The sequence below is a fragment of the Bactrocera latifrons genome, unplaced genomic scaffold (genome assembly GCF_001853355.1).
Source record: "Bactrocera latifrons isolate USDA-ARS-PBARC rearing strain unplaced genomic scaffold, ASM185335v1 scaffold_44, whole genome shotgun sequence".
NCBI lineage: Eukaryota > Metazoa > Arthropoda > Insecta > Diptera > Tephritidae > Bactrocera > Bactrocera latifrons.
The window spans coordinates 336254-345750 of NW_017537090.1; the positions used below are offsets into that span (position 1 = coordinate 336254).

The window sequence follows — 9497 nt, forward strand, 5'->3', positions numbered from 1 at the left end:
ACGTGGAATCTACAATTGACGCCAAGCAGTGAAAAGGAAGAACGACTGGCGAATAAGATGAAGAAGGACTACTAAACAATAATATGTGAATGGAAAAAGAATTGACACGTTTGGTTTTTATGTGACATCTAAACACACATTTTTTTAGAGAAAGTATTGCTTAATATAGAAAAAATACTTATGATTTTCGTAAATATTTGGCTTCTAGAAGCACTTTTTAAGGAAGTGTCCTGATGAAACCTCTAGCCTTGTTCGCCACTCACAGCGCCCAAATTTGCCAGAAAGAAATCCAGATTTGACTCCAGCATATGTATTTTTTAAGGACATATTACACGCTGAAGTTTTATATGACATTATAGGTTAATTTATTAGGTCTTTGTAATTTTTCGATTTATGGTTTCCAAGGAAATTTCTGACAACATTCACACAACATTTCTAGGTGAGCTTTGGGTAAATTTCTGTTTCAGATAAACAATGTAGGGTCTGTTAGCGGAAGACAAGTTTGGCTAGTGGATAGTGTATTTGGGCTCGGATCTTTTGTTTGAGTCTAAATAAAATAACAATCGCTTACATAATCCATAGATTCGGTTCAAATTATTGGTTTAGCAAATGGCTTATGTCTGGGTTTTGTTTTACCCAACTTATTAGCAGTCTCACATACGTTACACAACGTGATTCCTAACAGGACATCCGAAATAGTTTTCTTTTTCGTTTTTCAAGATATGGAAACTAAATATCTTCAAGTTCAATTTCATCTTTGAAAGTCGATCTGGTCTCCCTTCTTTTGTTACAGTACAACCACATGATCAAACCCCATTTATGTGCAGTTGTACTCGTAAACTGGCTTATATCATAAGAGCTATGTTGAAGATTTATTTCTAGGAGTCAATCTCTAAACCTTTTCTTTTACCTTATAAATGTCAAGAGTCTATTTAGAATCATAGGTCTTCCTCGTTTAGTATATGGACTCCTTCAAAATGATTGTACTCACTGGATATTATAAATATCAGCTGAGTTCAGTATCACCATAATTCGTTGGTATTAAGAAGCGTTGCGAAAGACAAAGCATTTCACTGCACACGACGAATTCGTTCGAAAAGATCCCTATTTAGAAGCATCTCTCTTTCTCTAAACTTTCAGTAACTTGGTAAAATTTTAATTCAGCCTTAACTCGTATCTTCCGGTATGGTATATGTACTACAGATACTTCAAATTTAATGTGGATTTTTTATTATCATTCGAAAGAACATTATTTGGCACTTATTTTTTTCAAATGTTGGTCGCGGCTAAGTCTAAGATGGTCCATCCATTGAGTTCAATTTTCCATGACTAGTTCGATCATTTCGACTGGTAATTGGCGAATGACACGCTTGATGTTTTGCATCACGGCCTGATTCGAAGCGGGATTGTCCATTCCGTACGTCACTCCTAGTTGCTGCGAACGGCGCCGAATCTACTCTTCACGGTCTTCGTAAACACTCTCAGCTACGGCTACTATATTTTCTTTACTGCGTGCTAGGCATGGTTTATTCGGTCGATTATTATCCAATATTGAATGCTGGGTCTCAAGATGGATAATGGTGTTGCGAATAGTACGCTCAGTAGGCCAATTATGTTCACCATAAGTTGAGCGAAGCGCGAGAAACACATTCTGTCCAACGACACACTTATGACTGTCAACAGTGACGTGAGTGCCAARTMGCGAGTGCGACGACTGTGTGTTTGATGACAGGAGACATTTCGTCTTGCCCTCGTTCACTGCCAGACCCATCTGCTTTGCTTTCTTGTCCAGTCTGGAGAAAGCAGAACTAACAGCGCCGCTGTTGAGGCAATTTCATCGGCATACGCCAGCAGCTATACACTCTTATAAAAGATTGTACCTGCTCGATTGAGTTCTGCAGCTCGAACTATTTTCTCCAGAAGCAGGTTGAAGAAGTCGCACGATAGGGAGTCGCCTTGTGCTGTGCAGTCTTATAGAAGATGGTATCTTCTCTATTTAGTTCTGCAGCTCGAACTATTTTCTCCAGAAGCAGGTTGAAGAAGTCGCCCGATAGGGAATCGTGTTGTGTGAAACCTCGTTTGGTATCGAACGGCTCGGAGAGGTCCTTCCCGATCCTGACGGAGCTTTTGGTGTTGCTCAAAGTCAGTTTGCATAGCCGTATTACCGCGGATACCAAATTCAGACAATAGCGGGATAAAGGCAGCTCCTTTTCGTGCTGTCGGATGCAGCTTTGAAATCGACGAAGAGGTGGTGTGTGCCGATTCTCCTTTCACGGGTCTTTTGGGTCTTGGTTGGTAGTTAATTTTCCAGGTCTAAAGCCACACTGATAAGGTCCAATCAGTTTGTTGACGGTGGGCTTTAATCTTTCACACAATACGCTCGGTAGAAATTTATACGCGATGTTAAGGAGGCTTATCCCACGGTAGTTGGCGCAGATTGTGGGGTCTCCCTTCTTGTGAATTGGGGAGAGTAAACTTATATTCCAATCGTTGGGCTTGCTTGCGTCCGACCATATTTTGCAAAGAAGCTGATGCATGCTCCTTATCAGTTCTCGGCCAGTAATTCATCGGCTCCCGCTGCTTTGTTGTTCTTCATACGGGTAATTGCTATTCGAACTTCTTCATGGTCGCGCAATGGAACGTCTGCTCCATCGCCATCGATGGTGGAAGAGTTAAATAACAATTAGAATCAAAAAAATTGCATCTGTATCCTTCTAAGTTTCTTTACTATACATTAATTACATATAAAAATTTACAGTAAAACCTCTACTCCAATTACCGATGGAACGAAAGCGCTACAAGTAGTTCAGTATCCATTCAATCATTATACAGTAGCGTGGCTCTCAAGCGGTTAATGATTCTTTTTTGGTGGACATGGAGCTTTACTTCAATTTTTTTTCTTTATTCAAATTGTTTCTTTACTCAATACATCTTGTGCATAAATAACTTTCGGGCAATAATATAAATTTGAACAAAATGTATCAAATATCAAAATTATCAGTATTACGTGCTTTCACTCAAACAATACGTCATTCTGCCAGCAAAGGTGGATCTTCTAAAGATGGAAAAGGTGATTCAAAGTGTGCGCCGTCTAATAAAGGTGGATCCTCCGCCCCATCCAAAGATGGAAAAGGTGATTCAAAGAGTTCGCCCGTTATCAAAGGCGGATCCCCCGCCTCTTCTAAAGCTGGGAAGAGTGGGTCAAAGTGTGCGCCGCCTAACAAAGTTGCGTCCTCCGCCTCCCTTAAAGATGGAAAAGGTGAGTCAAAATGTGCACCTATAGAAAAATTAGATCTATGTGAATCTAAAAAAGGGGAAAAAGGAGTAAAAGATGCAAAAGCAAGTCGATGTGGCGGGGTACCAACAACTGACAAGAAACCCGAAATTTTGGGCGGCGCTGTAAGGGAATCCAGTTGCAAACCAAAGAAAAAGCCCCCAACAAAAGGTATATCAAAGCGATTTTCTTATAAACATATTTGTAATTGTGTAGATTGCGGTTAGTGGTGGTAAAAACTGAATATATTAAATTATCAAATTCGTCAAAAGTAGAGTTTTAAACTGCTTATCATATTATAAAGAAGAATCTCTGTTATAATTAACGGTGGGAATAAAATTTTCATCCCTTTAAATAATTTGACCGATGAATACATTGCTTCGTGCATTCATGATCAAAAGAGAAAAAAGTTTTGCTTACAAATACTATACAAATTTGACAACTCGATTCGAAAGAGCAAGATTTTATCGAGGTGAGGAGTACCAAGTTCCTGCTAGTGGTCAAAATAAAGCATTAATCAAATGGTCTGTTTTTCTGTTATTTGAGGTGTGTAAAATGAGGGTTTCTATAACTTTTATAGACTACCGAGCATTTGAATGGTTCTATTAAAGGATTTTTGAGGTTAGAAATGTACTCCGGTATGTAAACTTGCCTCACCAACTTTTTTTATTATAGTAAAAACTTGTTTCTATACTTTAATAATAAGTATTCCATCTTAACGCAGCTTAGTAACTAAAATTCTGACGATTATAAATATGGCATGTACACATACCCATTACTTATCATTCCAGGCACCAGCACGGCGGGAACATTCCGAAAAATTTGTTTATTCGCCGTTTTGCCAGCTGTCGTATTGCTGAATATTTTGATACTCACAACGAGAACCCATCCGGAACGTCCAGAATTCAAAAAGTGGCCACATCTATACAAGCGTGACAAGCCCTTCTGTTGGGGTGATGGAACCAAATCTTTTTTTCACAACCCACATACCAATGCATTGCCTGATAGCGGCTATGAAGACGAGTAAGTGCGAGTGTGTCTTTATTTTTCGAATATGTACAATATATTTCATCAAAATGTCAAGTAAATATACAAAATAAATTAACATTTTTTTATATCCGGTATATAATCACAATTGATATCCGGTTGTTGCTTCATATTAATGGGAGGGCATTCAATGCAACAAACATTGTCCTTGGCCGAGCTTTTCAAGAGATTGTCGATATTTTCAGCCTTTGAGGTTTTCGGAGCAGTTTGAGCGGTTGCTTCGGCTTTGCTTACGGTTTCCGGTATCGCTGTTTGTGGGGGCGGATTGGGCTTACCCCAGAACTCCTATGAGGAAGAAGATTTAGTTTTCACTAGTAATCTGAAACTTAATTATCCAAAACATATTTTTTGGACTGACCTGCGGCACATCCCATATGATAATAGCACCATCCACACTGCCGGTAACAAATAATCGACCGTTCGGACTAAAAGCACAGCTGAGTACGGGTGATGAGTGTTCGTAACCGGCACAAACCGTTATGCCACGATTATAGTCCCACATCTGCGAAAACATTACACACATATTCCCACATAAAATTAAAGACAATCTTCAAAACACCACCAACCTTAACAGTTTGATCACTTGATACCGTTAGAAAGTAATCACCTGTCGCATTGATATCCAAAAAGTTGATCGAGTTCTTTTTTGTGCCGTGAAGCTCACGTATAAGACTGCCATTGTAAACCATCCAATAGCTAATGCGTCCATCGGAACCACAGGCGAGCAATTGAACACCGGTCGGAAAGTAGCGAGCACACATAAACTGTGTATTAGAGGTGACGACGAACTTGCGGGTCATGCGACTGGACAAAATAAACATATTTAATTATTGTTGGTTGTTAAGAAACTTCACATACTTTACATCCCAAATAACGCAAGAACCATCCACACAGGCGGATATAATTTCAGTATCCAAATGATTGAAATCTAGCGACGATATCGGTCCAGAATGATCCTTTAAAACGCCAATTAAGCTTTGTCGGTATGGTTCAATTTTCCATACACGTACTTGCCCCTCAACACCACCGGTGACAAGTAAGCGACCAGTCGATGAGACCCGCAATGCACTGCACCCTATAAATTGTAAACTCTGTCATAACGGATACCTTTAATGTAAATACATAAGTGCTAACAAAAAGGCAACCAATCGACATAAATATATATATATATATATAATATATGGAGCAGAATCATACCATCCATCTAAGCAAATACACAGGACATTTTTTTCCTGACTTTAAAAGCTCTAAACGCTAAACTTTGTAGGAGCTTTTAGACATTTACCTTATATTATTTTTTAAAATTATCTCTTTATTAGAAGCTTTTTTCACATCTTCTGAATATATCAGATAAGTGAGCTGTGCGTACCCTAATTATTTCACCTATACTTCAAAGTTGATCCTTAAACAAGCTGAGTTTCCGATCCCGTTCTGGGGACTTTCTAATCGGGGTATGAAGGAGGTTTAAAAAGCATTCCCTTTACTTTTTAAACGACTTCTCTTTCCATTTCTTTAATGACGCCAAATACAAGAATGATACATATACAGTTTGGGTCCGTTACTTATTGCAGAGACCTTTTGTCCATAAAATACATTAGTTTGTGACGTCATACAAGAAATGAGGTGGAAAATTTTATTTAAAAATAAATTTGACCGATCGCAAATATAATATAGTATGGTATTTATCATTCTTGATACCATATGTATGTATATGCCCCTGCGGCTAAGATAGCTTCGTCAAAAGAAATATGCTCGAACCAATTTCGTTTTGAACCGATATATATATGACATACACCATGTCTAGTTTGGTTGGAAAACTGAAAATAGGGTCTCTCAAAGAAAGCGTGACAAAGAACATTAAAACAGAAATTAAATCAGTACTTCAGACAATAATTTTCACAGGTATTGGAAAATCACAATGAAGCAAATGAGTGATACGCAATGAAATAGCACCCTTTGAATGGGTTTTGATAACACATTTCAGTGCCTCTACATAAAACTACGGCATAAGGCTCACCTTTATTATGCGCATTCGGTATGGCATATATCAAGCGTCCCGTTATAGGCGTAAATGCACGAATGACACCATCATTCCAAGCCGATACAATGCTGCTACCATCGTTGGTGAATTGCAAGGACACACACTTGAAGTTGTAGACCATAATACGTAATATCTCCTGTAAACGTCCGATCGACCAAATTCTTATGCTCTGATAGCCAGCAGAGGCAAAAACTGTCGATAAATTTCTGTGAACAAATATGGTATTTTAAAAGCAACGTATAACTGCCAAATGTATTCGTTAGTATGACATATGTCAAAGCAACGGTGACGTAATTAATAATTTTGATAAAGATAGACAGATATGTATCTTACTTGGGAAACACAATTTGATTAACTGGTTTGCGATGGCATGTCCGCAACAATTTGCACGAAAATTTGACAATATTCAGAAACCATATTTCATTTTGATCGGTAGACACTATGAACTCATCGGTTGTTGTTTTGGTTCTGACCAAAGATGTCACCGCAGCATATACATTGGCGCGCTTGAGCTGGAGATGAAGTAAGGAAGTCTAAAATGCAATGCAATGACAGGTGTTTTATTTTATACCGTTCGAAATATTGGCCAAGTTGGAGAGGGATAGTTCTTCATCATTTCTAGCGTAACATCCTTCCGTTCTTCCACCAACTCCAAAGTGCCATCGCCGGCGCCCACCAATATCAGTCCCTTCTTCACAATGCACAAGTGACGCACGCCATTGACATAACGTTCACAGTCCTTGCCGTACGGCTTACGTGGATTGTGCTTTCCAAAAGCTCCCAACATCGATGCAGTCATACCGATCTGCGTAACATTTACCGGATCGCAGCATTTGAGTGCGACCTTGACGATATCACCCGTCATTGTGCCCAAATAAAGGTATTCATCCTTCTCATCCACTTGCATGCCTGTATAGATGCGTTGAAGTTTGCCCACGTGCATATCATGAACATGAAGTTTCTTCTGCTCACGCTGAATGCTCCACATGCGCAGATGTCCTACATACAGGGTACCATCAATCAAATACATAATTCTTAAAAGAAAATTCATCGAGCTATGGACACTTACGATCACCAGCGACAATAAAATGAGACGGACTGTTATGTAGAGAGCAAACGGTGAGTGCGTTACCGGATATTGAACGAGCGGCCGGTGTCTGACATATTGGTGTGCTAGGGCGAAATAAATTAACTTTCAATTGAATTTTATAAATTTATGAAATAGTTTGAAAATCAGTGTGAGTTCCCGAAAATATGATCTTGAGTATATGTATATGCATCTGTCCCAGAGAAGTACTTGCTTCACCACCCGTTAGCGCCATTATCACACATAGAGGGTTCAATTCTTGTTGGAAGGTCGCACAGGGAAATTATACAGGCGCTGTGTACGCAGACTCTTTTTCTTGCATGTCGATGTATGTTGAGCGACGGTCGCGAGAGTCGTACCATGGAAACACGAGACAAAAATATATATAATGACGGACCCTAAATTGAAGGTTCGTCAACTGGCTGAGGCTGTAGGCATCTCGCATAAGTGCGAGGTTAGACAGTTCCACTATACTAAATTACTGAAGAAGACAAATGTGGTATTTCAACCTTGACAATGCACTTATTCACACCTCCGCTGTCCCTTAATCCTTTTGGTCGAATTAGGCTTCAAACTACTGCGTATACTCCATCTACTGTGTTCACTGCGACTTATTTTTGAGAAAGGCGGACAGAAATTTTAATCGAAATATCAAGTTATGGCCACAACGGAGACCTAAAGACCCACAGAAAGCGGAGTTTTCAATATATTTAAAATTTAATAATAAATTCCAACTTCCATCTTTCTAAAATTTGCCTCATACTTTTGTAGACTTATACTCATTGAATACATCTCGTATCACGTAGTTAAAGCCAACCTTTTCCTGTAAACCTCTAACGTGATTAATTTTGGACTCCAAAAAGAGTACTAAGCATTTGTTTCGACTAAATTGTTGCTTAAATATTTTCTACTTTTTTGTCATATGTTTATAAATAATTTTCTCCTAATTAAGCATGACTTTAATCGAGCAACTTACCGCGCTTCAGTGTCCAACACAATTACGGTGCCATCATCTTTTCCACCAACAGAAACCAAACACTTTTCATCTGCCGTAAAGGAAATTGATTGTACCAAAACCTTGTGGAGATCATGACGAGCCAATTGCTTGCGTGTGGCGAAATCCCACATAATCACGTAAGCCGGAAAGCCCATGTGATTCCGCTGTCCCGAAGCTAAATATTGACCACTGCCGCGCACCATCATGAAATATTGCAAATTACAATATTATTTAAATATAAAGGTTTCTCTTATACTTCCATACCTTTTACTGATGGTCAGGCAGGAGACAGCGTGTGTGTGCCCGCTTAAGAACTCTTGCTTATTATTTAGCGTATTCGCGATGCCGATTTTGTTGCCAAGCGAGTATATCATACTCACCTTGTCGGGATGCAACTGGACTCCATTTTCAACCTTGCCGTTAGCACCGAAAATAGCGCGCGGTTCCAATTTTTTCACTTCAACCAACAGATCAGACATTTCCTGTTTTCTTTAGTGTTTTATATTAATTTTTAAAATATTGACCACCGTCCAAATCAGTGAGCGGAAAGATAGATTTTAGAAAAATAAATGTATTTACACAGAAATATGTATATATTTTTTTACAAATGTAGTATATGGTAGAATCTTGTATAGATGTGAAAACTTTCCCCAAGTTGTCAGAATGCTTTTCAATTTAAATTCAACATCATTTTTTTGAAATTGTCTTTATTTTGTTAATTTTTTGTGCCCAAGGTGTATAATATTACTGTGTAATAAAAGTTAAAAATGATATTGAAACATGACCTGGTATAGCCGGTATAGAAGGTCTGGCATGGTTACCTCGTTAAGTTGTTTGGTTGTCTAAACAATAACAAATACTGAAATCCCACCGAAGCGTAATTGCAGTAGCCGTTATGAATAACTGAAACGTAAAACCTTTGAATATTCGCACCCCTTCAACCATTAAGTACAACACAAAGCAATTGTAAACAACCTAAGGGTGTACTTCTTGCTTGAATGATTCAGTCGCCTGCTTGAAGCGGAACTGGATACTAGGAACATCAAGAGGT

At 38.7% G+C, this 9497-nt stretch overlaps 2 protein-coding genes across 3 annotated transcripts; one reads left to right on the top strand and one right to left on the bottom strand.

The window, feature by feature from the left end:
* The first annotated feature begins 2889 nt into the window (after positions 1 to 2889).
* LOC108972914 lies at positions 2890 to 4413 on the top strand. 2 transcript variants are annotated; one of them, XM_018939809.1, is made up of 3 exons: positions 2890 to 3259; positions 3314 to 3445; positions 4066 to 4413. In XM_018939809.1, exons 1-3 carry the CDS (start codon positions 2977 to 2979, stop codon positions 4299 to 4301), a joined length of 651 nt encoding a protein of 216 aa, XP_018795354.1. In that variant the 5' UTR covers positions 2890 to 2976; the 3' UTR covers positions 4302 to 4413. The 2 variants fall into 2 exon arrangements, with proteins under 2 accessions (XP_018795354.1, XP_018795353.1); XM_018939808.1 differs by having other exon boundaries at positions 2890 to 3445.
* Positions 4365 to 9152, bottom strand: LOC108972913 (cilia- and flagella-associated protein 52). The gene is made up of 11 exons (XM_018939807.1): positions 9052 to 9152; positions 8711 to 8935; positions 8426 to 8635; positions 7432 to 7535; positions 6934 to 7361; positions 6696 to 6874; positions 6339 to 6568; positions 5180 to 5396; positions 4888 to 5125; positions 4680 to 4823; positions 4365 to 4606 (listed from the first exon to the last, which is right to left on the bottom strand). Exons 2-11 carry the CDS (start codon positions 8923 to 8925, stop codon positions 4376 to 4378), a joined length of 2196 nt encoding a protein of 731 aa, XP_018795352.1. The 5' UTR covers positions 8926 to 8935; positions 9052 to 9152; the 3' UTR covers positions 4365 to 4375.
* Between the last annotated feature and the right edge of the window lie 345 nt (positions 9153 to 9497).

Bases quoted from the DNA above. Each gene is read 5' to 3' on its own strand.
- LOC108972914 (XM_018939808.1), top strand. From the start codon at position 2,977: ATGTATCAAATATCAAAATTATCAGTATTACGTGCTTTCACTCAAACA. The intron at 3,446-4,065 runs GTATATCAAAGC...TTATCATTCCAG, and splicing joins GAAAAAGCCCCCAACAAAAG to GCACCAGCACGGCGGGAACA.
- LOC108972913 (XM_018939807.1), bottom strand. From the start codon at position 8,925: ATGTCTGATCTGTTGGTTGAAGTGAAAAAATTGGAACCGCGCGCTATT. The intron at 7,536-8,425 runs GTAAGTTGCTCG...ATTTCGCCCTAG, and splicing joins GTGTTGGACACTGAAGCGCG to CACACCAATATGTCAGACAC. The intron at 7,362-7,431 runs GTAAGTGTCCAT...CCCTGTATGTAG, and splicing joins TTTTATTGTCGCTGGTGATC to GACATCTGCGCATGTGGAGC.